The sequence below is a fragment of the Leptodactylus fuscus genome, chromosome 1 (genome assembly GCF_031893055.1).
Source record: "Leptodactylus fuscus isolate aLepFus1 chromosome 1, aLepFus1.hap2, whole genome shotgun sequence".
NCBI classification, from domain to species: domain Eukaryota; kingdom Metazoa; phylum Chordata; class Amphibia; order Anura; family Leptodactylidae; genus Leptodactylus; species Leptodactylus fuscus.
The window spans coordinates 126,906,970-126,922,021 of record NC_134265.1 but is presented as its reverse complement, the minus strand read 5'-3'; the positions used below and the strand labels follow the sequence as shown (position 1 = coordinate 126,922,021).

At 42.3% G+C, this 15,052-nt stretch overlaps 1 protein-coding gene across 2 annotated transcripts in view; it reads left to right on the top strand.

Moving 5' to 3' along the window:
- The window catches only part of INPP5J (inositol polyphosphate-5-phosphatase J), a 44,039-nt gene that overhangs the window by 18,727 nt on the left and 10,260 nt on the right, over positions 1 to 15,052 (top strand). For both annotated transcript variants that reach the window (XM_075276629.1, XM_075276628.1), the window contains one exon: positions 8,164 to 8,275. In XM_075276629.1, coding sequence (XP_075132730.1) covers positions 8,164 to 8,275 — 112 coding nt within the window. The remainder of the gene's footprint in view (positions 1 to 8,163; positions 8,276 to 15,052) is intronic.

The window sequence follows — 15,052 nt, the reverse complement described above, 5'->3', positions numbered from 1 at the left end:
GACCCAACCTCGGGCCCTATGTTATCTTTATATACTGTATACAGTATATTTTCAGTAGAGCGGGCCCTCGTAAGGGGGACTATTCTAGGGCTAACAACTTATTCTCTGCACAGCCATAATGTCTTATTCTCTGCACAGCCATAATGTCTGACACACGCAGCCTTACACTGCCATGCTATATTTTATTTATTAATGCTCCCACCGCCTGCTTGGTACAATCTTGTAATGCTATCATGTAGGCTCTGTTGTTTAAGGCTTTATAATCCACAAATAAACATTAACTCAATCTGAACACAGATGTTAACTGGGGGGGGGGAGAGCTACACAATAGCAGAAACATGTGGCACCGCAGGGAACTAGCAAACTGTATTACAACTTTGTAAACTTGCTACTATCGGTGACTTAGCAAATTCTGCCATGCCAATTACAAAGTATATTACAAGGGCCTCTGAACAACATAAACTATCATCTATGTGTTTTGTTTTTTTTTTGCCATTTAGAGGCAAAAAACATTATCCTTGCCAGCTTGGGGTTCATCATTATTTGAAGCCATACATCAGTAGCTTTAGAGGCCCATCCTACCTCTAGGCGCAGAGCTAAGCGCCGCCGGAATTCCTCGTCCTCCTCCACCATGTTGAACCACCATACACATTATATGCTGAGAGAATGATATTCTGATACACAAACAGCCCAGGTGGCTTCTCCGGCTTAGCCTGGCCAAGTATACATGACATTGTGCTAAAGGCCTGGATCCAATTGTTAAAAGTCTTTGCCACCCTGGGTTTTTTGCCCTCTCCTCTCCTGTATGCCCGCTCTTTATCCACTGTAAGGTTGGTCCTGAGATATCAGCGACCATATGTCCAAGAATTCCTCTTTTATAATTTTTCCCCGCACATCCTCTGGCCTGTGCGTGCCCGGTGGTGCCACTCCACAGAAAAATGTATTATTCCATAACCAACTTTCTGGCAGCTGCGCAGCCACACCCGTTGCAGACTTAGGAGGGGGGGATGCAGTTTTCCAGCTTATCTAGGATTGCCTTCACCATCTGTATCACAAAGACATTATTCTGGTGCTGTGTAGCCTCACTAGTTGTAAGCGGTGCCCCCCCTCCAGCTTAGCTAGTATAGCCTTAAGCATATCCAGACATCCCCGCCAGTTGAGGTCTGTGCAGACCATGCTTGTGAACAAGCCAACTCACCGGTCGGAATGATGGTCGGATGTGCATTGTCTGCGGGTGGCTGCAGCAGCATTGATCCTGTTGCCAACGGTTCCTGAGTGGCTGCGGGCTCCATACTCCGATTTTTGGATCCCACCAAGCATTGATCCATTTGCCAACGGTTCCTGGGTGGCTGTGGGCTCCATACTCCGATTTTTGGATTCCACCTGGCCATGTGGCCTTCCTTCCACGTCTGAATCCCTTGAAGATGTGCCAGAGGAGTGTGATGCTGACCTCTCCCTGCTATAACCATGATGACGCCTGCCGCCTTGCATTTGGGACCTCATGCTAAGCTGACTTAAGGGACTCCCAGCAGATGATCCTCTGAAGGATCTATGCCGACTGCGGTGGGGGCTCCTACTGTTATGTGTTGGGGTGCTGGACCTAATAGCTGTTTCAGCCTGGCGCTGGGAGTTGCAGGACCTAGTGGTCCTTCTGGATCGTCTAGGTGCATGGGGAATTATTGGGGCATTATTGCCCAACAATAACTCCCCACCACCGTGGCCTGTGCCAATCAGCACTGAGTTTTCCAGGGGGCCGTTGGCTATTGAACCCCAAAATAGTCGCCTCCCTTGGGTTCCTATCATACTGGACCTGGGGGTGTGGGGGTAAATATAACTGTGTGGAGGGTGGACTACATTGGGGCTGGCTAGGAGGGGGTAAAGCTATTTGCATCTGGCTTCCTGCTGGCTGCCATGTGCTGACCCCAGGGCCTACCAGGCCCTTGGTCCGCCTGGCCTTTCTGGCCTGTGCCCTTATTGAGGCAGGGTCAGATGGCTGGCATTGTTTCCGTCTAACCACCCTCCCTTTACGGGCCCGGGTTGCTCTATTTTTGGGGGCTTTAGCTGGAGGGCTTGGGGATAGACGAGCTGGTGACCTGGCTGTCCTTGCTGGACGGGCCATGTGCTCCACTGTCTGCTGAGGGAGGGAGGGGGTCTGGGCTGAATCCCCCGCTCTCCTGGAGCAGGGACTCAAGCCATGCTGTTCCTTTCTGACTTATTTTAAGTAGCAGCTGATCTAACAGCCGTTGATAGTCCTGTGCAGGCTCCATAGCATAGCATGTGGTTGGAAGGCAGACAAAAAGGGGTCAGCAGGGAGAGTTGCTTTGTCAGCGCTGGCAGGGATTCAAAGGAATTTCCCTGCCCAGCGCTGCCCTGGATAATCCTGTGGGTGACCCCGCCCCCCTCCCCGGGCCACCAATGAATGGGAATCCCCCCTTGAGGGGAAGGGCATAGGTCACACGGCCGCTCAATATCCTGCTGGCTTATACACCCAGCCGGCTTGCAACAAAAGGGACGGTAGACCCAGGTGCATGGGACCATAAAAACAACGTTTTAAAATAAGTAGGGACAAACAAACAGACAAAAGGAACACACAATTAAAACAGCAATCAGGAGGACACATAATGGAGGAAGGGAAGGAGGGAGGGGGACTCAGGACAACCAGTAACCTCCTTAGAGGAAGAAGGGAAAAGAATAGCAAGGTAATTCTGAATCAGGAAAAGAGAGAGTAGAACTCTGTTGATTCCTGGAACACCACCCAAGGCTGCCAGAGAATGTCAAATTTGCAAGGATCAGGGAAATCTTCCGCCACCAGGGCCTCCATTTCAGCACAAAATTTAGATATAAACTAATCACAGTACCATGTAGGGATCAGCACAGCTTACAAAGATGTATTTCTTAGACAGGACTGCTATTATATTCTTGTAAGAATGGAGCAGGGGTCCTGAATAAGACATACATAATTGTAAACTGTGCTGGTCCCTACAAGGTACTGTGATTTAATTTGTATCTCAATTTTGTGCCACCAGACTCCCTATAAGACTAAAGAATTAAGCATAACTTTTCTGTCTTGTTAGAAAAGGTTCAGCCTGATGTAAAGCATATGAAAATTAGTTGATGTGTGCACAATAAGAGCTCACAGAACAGGTTTGTAGGGTATACAAATGTATGCAAAACCATGTTCATACGGTACTTACATGGGAGTATTTGTTTCAATTATTTATAATATTTTGGAAATCTAAAACAACATATAAGCATATACAAGCATGTAAACATATATAAGTATATTAGTAAATAAAAAAATAGCAAAAATTGTATTGTTGACCATTATTTGAGCTACATTCTGTAGTTTTGTAGCTCTTACCTCTCTGCAGATTATATTTGTAGTTTGCATTTCTCCCTAGGCTGTTTGCTGAAGAATAGCAGCCATTCACTAAACACAATAAGTGGAGGAGAATCTGCTTCATAACCTTCTCTGTAACCCAACTGTAACTATAACTCCCATTTTTTTGCTGTTATGTTTTGGGTTTTTTTGCTATTGTGTCGGTGGAGTGTGATGAACCAGAAAGATTTAGCTGTAGCAGATATCACTAGTATATTAAGTTCAAATTCTCATCTTTCTCATTATACCACAACCATTTTTCTAGGTGGTATGAGACCAAAGATATAGCCATTTCAAATGACTATCCCCATCTTTGGTAAATGCTTCAGCTCTGCATATTCACAATCTAACTGCATATGGACTTTCCTTAGTAATAGCTAAGGAGAATGTTACAGCCTGTTTAAAAAAAAAAAAAAGAAGAAGGAAGTTACAAAACTTAATCATGTATATTACACAAATGGTCACTAAACACCATTCAACACAATACAGAAAAAATTTGGGAGTTACATGTTAAAAGTTATTTCTGAAAGGGACCATCACAGTGTCTTCGTAGGTGTATGACATTGATGGGCTTTCACTATTAGGACAAGTTTTAAGAAACTGCTGAGTGACTATTATTGTATTAAAGGGGTTGTCCAGCATAAAAAGAAATTTTAACATTAAACTAACCCCCCCCCCCCCGCATCTACTTTATAAATGACTGTTATTAACAAAATTCGGTATTTACCATTATCGTTGGGGCAGTCACGTGACTGCCCCGTCACATCTTCATAGTATCCTGTGACTCACCATCTCACTTCTGGAGACGGGGGTCACGTGCTATCTCCCCCCTCTCTCTCCTCCCTTCCCCAGCCCTCCCCTCTTGTCCCCTAACTTCCCGCCCCTCACTACACCCCTCATCGTAATACTTACCTTTCTTCTTGCCGCCTCCTGTGGGGTTGCAACATCAGCAACATGCACAGTAGTTCTTCAACTCGGGCTATTGTGGGCTATTGCACATGCGTGAGCCGCCCAGCAACATCACAAAGATGGCTGCTGGCGATGAAGTGGGTGGACTAGCTAGGGGAAAAAGGGAGGGGGAGTATTTTGAAAGGGAGAGGGACAGTGAGTGTGAGAGGGAGGTGTGGTGATGGATATGTAGTATTGTAATGATGGCTGCTGAGGGTATAGTGAGCGGGCTAGCTAAGGAAACAGGGAGGCGGGAGTGTGTAAGAAAGGGTGGAGGTCAGTCAGTGAGGGAGGAGAAGTGGGGTAACATTGAACTTGTAGGAAACACAGAAGAGGAAGTTAGGGATGTAAACAAATGCAGAAGATGCTATGTGCTCACTGGTAACCCCAGAAATCACTCAAAACACTGTTAAAGGTATTTGGTGGCATTTATTAACCAATTAATAGCAGTAACAGACCTTTTTTTTGAAAAATGATAATTTTTTTTGCCCAGAAAACCCTTTTTAAGTATGTGAGGAATCAAAAGTTTACCCAATTTCTTAGGGAGCATTCACACTACCGTCATTGTACGACAGATAGTGTCCGCTGCTAATGTCCGTTCAAAATCTTGCACGGACATTAGCAGCGGACACTAGCTGTGTCCGTGACATTTTTCATTCATTTAAATGGCGATCGGGCGCGTTCTTTTGCACTCCGTGCCTGTCCTTCACTGTCCGTTCCTATAGATGTCAGATTTTTTTAAGCGGACAGCAAAACCCGACATGTAGGTTTTCTCTGTCCGCTTGAAAAGTCGGACATCTTTACAAGCGGACAGTGAAGGACAGGCACGGAGTGCAAAAGAACGCGCCCGATCGCCATTTAAATGAATGAAAAATGTCATGGACACAGCTAGTGTCCGCTGCTAATGTCCGTGCAAGATTTTGAACGGACATTAGCAGCGGACACTACCTGTCGGACACTGACGGTAGTGTGAACGCCCCCTTAGTTTTCCACTTTTCTTTTTTTTTCACACTATAGTAAATGTTGTTCCTTTTTTTGTGTGATTTAAATTGTATTGTGCTTGAAAGTGAAAAAGAAACAAATGTGTTTTTTATGAGCTAATCATATTGTGGCCAAAGAGTGGGATCTTACACTTTCAAACAAATTAAAACAATAAATAGTCAAATTCAGAGTGATCCAGTTATCTAGAAGTATTTGCAGTGAAAAATGTGTCCCCTATTGTTGCATGTTGTGAATGCAAACCAAGATATGGGCTGAATACAGCCAAAACCTGCATCAGCCATGCAAGCCATAAGTTTTCTGATGTGTTATCAATTGATTGCTCATTGTTACAGTGGTTGTCCTATCTCAAGGATCCTATCTATACTGGTAGCTTATGTAAATTGAAGCCTCTTCCTAAATATATTGCTTTAGAAATTCTGCTTTTTTGCCTGGTATGTGAATTTATTCCTCCCATTGTTTACACTGTGTTTCTGTAACCATGGACCTATAGGACAAGTGACATCACTCACTCACTGCTCTTGCTGGCAGAACAATCATTCAGCTAATTGCTGTTTGTCGATGAAGTCCAGTCAGTTATCTGTCTATGCAAACACATAGATAACACTGAGCCTGTTCTGTACAAGAATCTGCATATTATCTGATCTGCATAAGTGTTCTGTGTCCCAAAGGAATAAGGGGGAGAGAAATATAGGAAGTGAGAAGCAGACACTGCAGGCAGACTGTTGCTAAAACTGAGAGGGAAAAACCCCTTTAATAATAACCGAGTTTTGCCAGTAACATGCAAAGCTATACATTCATTATCAATGAACAATCAGTTTGTAATCCTTATCTTGACTGCCGCATACATACAAAACCCCACCACATGGTGTGTATATAACACATTGCAGTAGCTGTGACATAGAACAGAACCTAATTGTTTTAGATTTTGTAAGATTCACTTCAGGACAAATACAACCTCAGGGCTCGTTCACATCTGCGGCCCGGTCTCCGTACTTAGGTTTCCGTTTCCTGCCTAAAACACAGGCAGGATACGGAAACCTGCAGGAGACTTTCTCACCCATTCATTTGAATGGGTGAGAAAGCTGTCCGGCCGTGCGCGGCGGTGAGCGTTTTGCGCTCTCCGCCGCGAAACCGGGTTTTATAATCCGGACACAGAGTCGGACATGCAGTACTCTGTGTCCGGATAAAAAAAATCCAGCTTCGCGGCGGAGAGCGCAAAACGCTCACCGCCGCGCACGGCCGGACCCGGTCTATGGTTTCCGTCTTCTGGCATGCAGAAGACGGAAACCATAGAACGGAGACCCCAGACGCAGGTGTGAATCCAGCGTCAGTGATTCAGTTAAATTGATATATCAAGTTGATGTAGTTATGTGTGGAAGGAGTGGCACCTGCTAAATTTTATCCTGTTAAGATAAAATTTAAGAACATGAAATCACTCGTTGTGGCTCGGCTGGATCCATACAGTTAGGGTGCCTTCACACGGCGTAGCGTGCCGCTCCTTTATATACGTGTCCGAGCGCGGCGCTTCAAAACAGAGCCCATTGATTTCAATGGGTGCCGATATACGTGTGCTACGCATTGAAATCAATCGGAGGCTTTTATTTTTTATTGATTTCAATGGGTGGCACGTATATTGGCACCCATTGAAATCAATGGGCTATGTTTTGAAGCGCCGCGCTTGGACACGTGTATACGTGTCTAAAGGAGCGGTGCGCTACGCCGTGTGAAGGCACCTTTGAATGATAATGTCCCCTTAGGATCCTACATGATTTTTGAGCCTTACCACTGAGGTTACTTCTGTGTCCCTTAAACTACTACAGAGATTTTATGAGGGCAGACATGGAGCATATGTGTTTTTGGCTAATCTACTTTGCATATTCCTTCATGCATGATGGACTTGTCCGCACATGCAAATGGATTGGCCCTCCACCAACTGTTGCAACATATTCTTGACATTTCTGTTCCATCTACAGCACCTGTCTTCCTTCTTGGTTACAAACCATCAGGTTGGGCCATGTGGTATACAAATTACTACAAATTATTCTTATGTTATCACAAATACACATGCTGTATGAAAAGACCATTGCCAGTCTGTCCAATACAAGCAACCAGTTTCATTTAGAGGTTTCCATGGGTTAATAGTTTCTACGCCCCAGGCCTGTTCTACTGTCTATGACTGCAATATCCAGGTATATCTCAATATGATGTCCCCCCGGGTCCCTACAGATACTCCTCATCCCTAAAAGTAGGTCTACTTTGCCTCAAAGCTTCCTATTGTGGTTAAGTTTACCTCTGTTTAACTTTCGTAACAATTAAGGGGCTGTTCACACTTGGGCCCGGTGTCCAGTTTGTGCATTTTGTCGGGTTTCCGTCTCCAGCACTGGCGAAACTGGACAGGGGGCCTAAACCCGGCGGTCAGCTTTAAAACCCATTCACTTGAATGTGTTTGCAAAGGTGACCGCCTGTGTCCGCCTGCTGCCTGTCCGCTGGGAAACCATTTTTTTTAGCTGAACACAAAATCGGACGTGCAGGACTTTGTGTCCAGCGAAAAAAAAATGTTTTTCCCGCGGACAGGTGGACACGGCAGTCACCTTTACAAACCCATTTAGGCCCCCTGTCCAGTTTTGCCAGGGCTGGAGACGGAAACCCGACGGAATGCACAAACTGGACGCCGAGCGCAAATGTGAACAGCCCCTAAGATGTTGTGTTTCCTGTACCTTGTGTAACAGCTTAGATATATCTGTATCATGCTCAATTTTAATAAATACTTTTGAAACTAAAGTGTATTTGGATTAGATAAAATTATTTATTATTTTTTTCGCATATCATTTCAGTCTGGTGTTTTGGTTTGGAGACTTAAACTTCCGAATAGATGATCTAGACCTGTATTTTGTGAAGTCTGCTATCCAAGGCAACAAGCTGTCTCTACTTTGGGAGAAAGATCAGGTGAGTTATCAGGTACAAAATTAGTAGAATGGGGGATGATAGAGGTATATAAGAAAAATAAACATTTCTTAACCTCTTCCTAACATTCTTTATAATAGTATGGCAGATGTCAGTACGTTAAACATGACGCCTCCTCAGGAACTGAGTGGGTACCATAGCAGTCAGGTCATTGCATTAGTGAAGTGAATGGATTTTTCAGTACTGGTGATCAAAGCAGTTCTAGTCTTGCTCAAGTCCCCTAGGGGTGTAAAAATCAAAGTTTTAAAAATTAAAAGTTAAAAAAATATATATATAATACAAACTGAAAGAATCACTCCCTTTCCCTAGATCACAAATTAAAATAAATAAATAAAACATAAACACAATAGGCATCCCCTCGTCCAAAAATACTTAAACTATAAACTTTTACAATATTAATTCTATAAAGTGAATGTTGTAGCTTAAAAAAACCAAAATGGCCCATCCGGCCATTTATTCCATTTTGCCTCCCCCCCAAAGTAATTGAATAAAAAGGCATCAATATGTCAGACAAGCCCCAAAATGGTATCAATAAAAACTAGAACTTGCCCCACAAAGAAAAGAATGGCTTACAGGGCTCTATACATAAAACCATAAAAAAGTTTTTGATTTTTGTACAGGTGTTAAAATATAAGAAAACTTATATAAATTTGATTATTTGATCAAATTTTTATTTGACTGCACAGAACCCATATGACAATGGCACAAATTGAATTTTTTATGATTGTACTCCATTCTAAAATTTTTTCTAGCTTTCTGCTACATCATATAGAATAAGAAATGGTACCATGATGAAATACAATTTGTCATGCAAAATATAAGGTCTCATATACCTCTGTGAATGGAAAATTGAAAAAGTCATGGCTTTGGAAGTTGGGAAATAACAGACAGACAAGAATTCAAAAAAGAAAAGTGGCTGCAACAAAAAGAGGTTAATATCAGCAACAGTGACATTTAGCCAAAAGGTTGCTCATGTGAAGATTAGGTGATCTAAGGTTTTCTGACGTATTTACTCCGTTAGATCTGCTTTTTTAAAGGGGTCTTCCGGGATTTTAAAATTGATGACCTTCAGATCTTTAGGATCTGTGGAGGTCTGTTACTCAGGACTTGTGTGGATCAGTTGTTTGAAGCAGCAGCGGCACTCCTTGAGCGTTGCTACAACAAGCCATGTGATGTCACCTTCAATGGTACTGTTTTGGGGTACATATGACTTTTTAATCACTTCTTATTCTATTATTTGTGAGGCCAGAGTTTGTTTTTTTTCCATTTACTACGTGGGTTAAATAATGATTTAGTTTTATTGTAAGGGTTGTTATGGATGTGGCAATATCAAATATGTAGATATTTTCTTTTTTTTAAATGTTTTAAATCATTTTAAGTGGGAAAGGAGCATTTTGGGAGATGCTACACACATGGACAAAATTGTTGGTACCCCTCGTTTAACCCTTTCACTGCCAAGCACGTAGCTCTATGTCCTCCCAAGGTGGCACATCAGTAGCCGAGGATGTAGCTACTACGTCCTCCCTTCTAATGCCGATATCTCTGGACTGCATCAACATATCTTGATGCTTTAAAATGCATTTTAAAGAGGAGACTCTCATCTTTAAAATGATTCCAATAACTTGATGATACAACTTAGAGTTTTGGAGTGATTCACTGTTGAAAATGCTATTTGGCATTGAGATCCAACTGCAGATCTCAATTCCCAACAGCATTTCAACAGTGAATTGCTCCAAAACTATAAGTTGTATCATCAAGTTATGATACATCTTTAAAGTGCATTTTAAAGCATCAAGATATATTGATGCAGTCCAAAGATATAGGGTTTTAAAGTGTGTGCCCCCCCCCCCCCCACCACATATTTTAAATGTATTTTGTATATGAATCTGAGATTGAACATGAGTTTTAGGTGCAAATATGTGTTTCAGCACATTTTTTCAAAAAATTATTTGTGTTTGTCACAAAGTTGCATGAAGGTGGATGTGGCTATCGATGACCCATTAAGACATTTGTAATCTTCAAGTTGTCTACTTTAGAAAAATATATGGGGTTTAGGGGTTCACTTTTCATGGTGTGTAATCCTTACATTTTATAGGATGATACTTTTTTTAACATTTCCAGCTTCAAAGCAGATTTTTGTTCCTTCCAGTTTTGGTGATTTTCTGAAGACATGTGCATGCGGGTGTAGGCCATAGTGATATGAATGAACTCTGCACATGTTGAACTCTTATTTTTAGGAGGTTTGGTGCATATAATTTTTTATTTGGTTTCTGCTTTTAGCAACTAATATACATTTTTTCATAAAACATTCACTTTAAATCAAAATTGCATGAAGGTGCCTGTTTGTATACGGTACCAAGTGGTAATCTGACAATGCTGCAGGTGTCTACTTTAAGAAAATATATAGGTATGGGGGGGTGGATGCTTTTTTAATGTTGAAATTTAGGTTTGATTTGTCCATCTCAAAACTGTGAAAATTGCTCTGGCTACTGGAGGTGCAAAATTTCTAGAGACCCTTGGCAGTGAAAGGGTTAATGAAAGAAAAACCCACAATGGTCACAGAAATAACTTGAATCTAACAAAAGTAATAATAAATAAAAATTGTTGACAAGCCACAAAGCTTCTGTGAGAATGTCCTATGGAGAGATGAGACAAAAATCTAAACTTTTTGGCAAGGCACATCAGCTCTATGTTTTCAGATGGAAAAATTAAGCATATCTTAAAAAGAACACTGTCCCTACTGTGAAACATGGAGGAGGCTCTGTTATGTTCTGGGGCTGCTTTGCTGCATCTGGCACAGGGTATCTTGCTTCTGTGCAGGGCACAATGAAATCTCTAGACTATCAAGGGATTCTAGAGTGAAATGTTCTGCACAGTGTGAGAACGTTTGGTCTCAGTGACAGGTCATGAGTATTACAACAGGATAATGACCCAAAACATACAGCGAAAAACACCCAAGAATGGCTAAGAGGAAAACATTGGACTATTGTGACATGGCCTTATATGAGCCCTGACCTAAATCCTACTGAGCATCTTTGGAAGGAGATGAAACATGCCATATGGAAAAGGCAGCCTTCAAACCCGAGACAACTAGAGCAGTCTGCTCATGAGGAGTGGGCCAATATACCTGTTGAGAGGAGCAGAAGTCTTACTGACAGTTACAGGAATCGTTTGATTGCAGCGATTACCTCAAAATGTTGTGCAACAAAATATTAAGTTACGGGAACTATCATTTCTGTCCAGGCCTGTTTCAGGAGTTTTATTTATTTATTTTTTAATTCTGTTTAAGCGAAAAGCAATGTCTGACTTTCATTTGTTCATTTTCATAGAATTTTTATTTATTATTACTTTTGTTAGATTCAAGTTATTTCTGTGACCAGTGTGGGTTTTTGTTTCATTAAATGAGGGGTAACAACAATTTTGTCCACGTGTATTTATTCTACTATAGGTGACTTAAACCAGCAGTCTGGTCCAGTAATATACACTGCAATACCACTGCGATGTATTGCAGTGTATACAGGTTGTCAGCCTATGAAGACAAATAAGCTCAGCGCCCATGTCATCACTCTTGGCCCAGGGCTGCGATGACAACAGATCAGCACCCCATGAACACACTGCGAAAGAGCTGATCATGGGGGCAACACTTCAGGAAACTCTTTTGATTCGGTGGTCATAACCGCAATCAAAGCTCTAATCCTGCATGTGTTACAGACAGGTGTATTACAACTGACACCCACTCTTGATGGAAACCACTGAGCAAGTTACTGTGCTCCATAATGCACTATTGAATCATGTGATGTGAGAAGGGGTTAATAGCCATTGGCTTACAACTGAGATGCATAGTAAAAATGTGCTACCGATTTCAATCAACAAAAGCAACAGAAAAGTACTGTGAAAATCCAACCGTACTACAAGCCACAAATGGATCAAAGGTGAAGAGAAAATGAGGAGGGTTGTCAGGACAGAATTAGGGTGCATTCACACTGAGTAAACGCTAGCTTATTCTGAACGTAAAACACGTTCAGAATAAGCGGCGTCTAAAGCAGCTCCATTCATCTCTATGGGAGCCGGCATACAAGCGCTCCCCATAGAAATGAATGGGCTGCTTCTTTCACTCCGTGCAGTCCCATTGAAGTGAATGGGGAGTGCCGGCGTGTACGCTCCGGCATGAGCAGAGCTTGCCGTATACGCCGGCACTCCCCATTCACTTCAATGGGACTGCACGGAGCGCTCGTATCCCCGCTCCCATAGAAATGAATGGAGCTGCTTTAGACGCCGCTTATTCTGAACGTGTTTTACGTTCAGAATAAGCTAGCGTTTACTCAGTGTGAATGTACCCTTAGTTGTCGCACATAACTGTTCTAGTGAGAAGACGTAAGTCTGCACCTTTTGTACCTCATAAATTGCCTAAACAGAAGCAGTGCTTGGGAGTAATGCTTACCTTGATATTGGCAAATTCCACTGCATTCTGTGTCTCCTTTGAGGTTGCGCATGTTCTTTCTTTGCCAGAAGGTACTTACGTAGCATTTTGGACACCAACCAGTACCTATTAATCGGATGAATGTCACACTAAGGGTCCTTTCACGTGAATGTGGGTAAGAAATATGATGCGTGTGTCAGACTCATTTCCCAGAATGGACTCTCAGCATTATAGTGATTTGTGATATGCAGTGAGCTTCCGCATTAATGCGACATTACTGTACAATACAAGGTGATCCAGAAAGGAGTAGCCCGTAGTTAAAGTAATATCAGTGATGTGAAAGAGCCCAATGTGCTTATGTAGTGTCACATAAGATGATGACATCGAAGCAAGAAAAAGATTTTTTGATGTATTAGGATTTGCAAGAACATGGTCGGTTGTGTCAGTAAAAGTGTTTGTCATGGGAGAAGTTTGAGCTACCCAAAGATTTCAGAAGAGAGTGTGAATGGGATTTGGGCATTGTATGAGCGTAGTCATAAAATAGCAGCCAATCTGACTAGTATGGAACTAAAGGGATGACAAAACACCTTATGTTTCTTATCAAAATGTCTACATTGTAGGCCACGCAGATTACATCAGAGCTGAAGTAAGGCAGCAAACCAAAATGCTGTGATTATTCATTAACATGTTGGACCAATTGGAAGAAAAGGTTTACAGCAGTGACGCTACCTTTCACCTCAGTAGGAAGGTCAAACAACATTAGAATTTGGGGCTCAGAAAAACTATGTGTCTTTGAGGATATTGTCACAGGGCACTTTAAAAGGAAGGCGTATGCCACAGATCTGGCAAATGTAGTCTCCACTTACATTTCCATTTTGATTTTTGGCAACACCTGAATGAAAGTCTACCAGAACACTGAATTGGCTGCATTGGAACCAACCCTTTACCAATGGTGCACTGGACTCCACCATAACCAGACCAGACTAACAACCTGCAACTTCTCTCTCTGGGGGATACATCAAGGAATCGGTGTATCTGCCCCACAAGCACAGGATCTGAGATAATGCATCACTGAAATCACTCTATCAGTCCATCCAAGAATATGCTGAGATGCATTCAGACAGATCTGGACTACCACCTAGGAGTCTGCCATGTCACCAATGAAAATCACATTGAATATTTTTACTGTGTATATAAAACCCGGATAGCACACTAACCTACCCAGACGACTGTGGTTAGGATAGTGTGCTAGCCGGGTTTTTCTAGGATAGCACACTGACCCATTAATTTCTTTCGGCCTCCACACATAACCTATTACACGGATCAGTGTGCAGGCTGACAGTCCTGTCCAGTTTGCGGCCATGCCTTCACGGCTCCTATTCATTGAATGAATGGGGCCATGGAAGTACAGGTGCCACACAGATGACAGTTATATGCAACTAGCCTTACAGCCATGTAATGAAAAACTGCTCTAAGAAGGCTCATTATGTGTATCTTATCTGTGTTCTCCTGCCTGCTTATAAACATACATGAACTGAAATTTTATCAATCTTTTAGGATTTCAGCTTAAATGGTTTTGATCCAATGACCACCTCATCCGAACAAAAAAATCTTGCACATTCTAGAGATAGGTGCAAGTATAAACAATATATCCTATACATGTACGGAATTTAAAACATATTATTTTATAGTTGAGCTCAAGATATAAACAGTATGCGGTAAGCTCAGGCTAGAAGCAGATTGCAGGTAGTCAGAATTGTATAGTGTAAAGCTAGATCTTTAAACAGGGGATTCTAGACTCTATGCAGGGGATTGGAGCAACAGTATATTATAACATTAAACTGAAGAAAATATTTTTCATCCAGTTAGATGAAAAAACAAGTGGTGGAAATGTATAAATGGATTTACACAAAAACAATGGTGTACAAAATTCTCATATGCTCAATAATGTATCACTTCTGCCTCAAAATCCACCTGCAAAATACTCCATGTGAACATACCTATAGAGTATCTTCACACGGCGGGAAATGGTTTCTGCTGCGCGGCTAGCCGTGATGGGATGCCGGCATTCCGTCGCGACATCTTGCACCTGATTAGGCTCGAATGAATGGGCCTAAACAGGAGCGTGTCTCAAACCGCAGCAAGATAGGACATATCGCTTCTTTTTTCCACTACTTGCTAGCAGAAAAAAAAAGTGAGCAGCTTCCATTGAAGTCAATGGGAGCCATTTTTGCTGGTGAATTTTGAGGCGGATACCATGTCAAAATTCCCTGGCAAAAAACTCAGTGTGAACATACCCTTAGGGCTCATTCACACTACGTAAAAGGCAGCTTATTCTG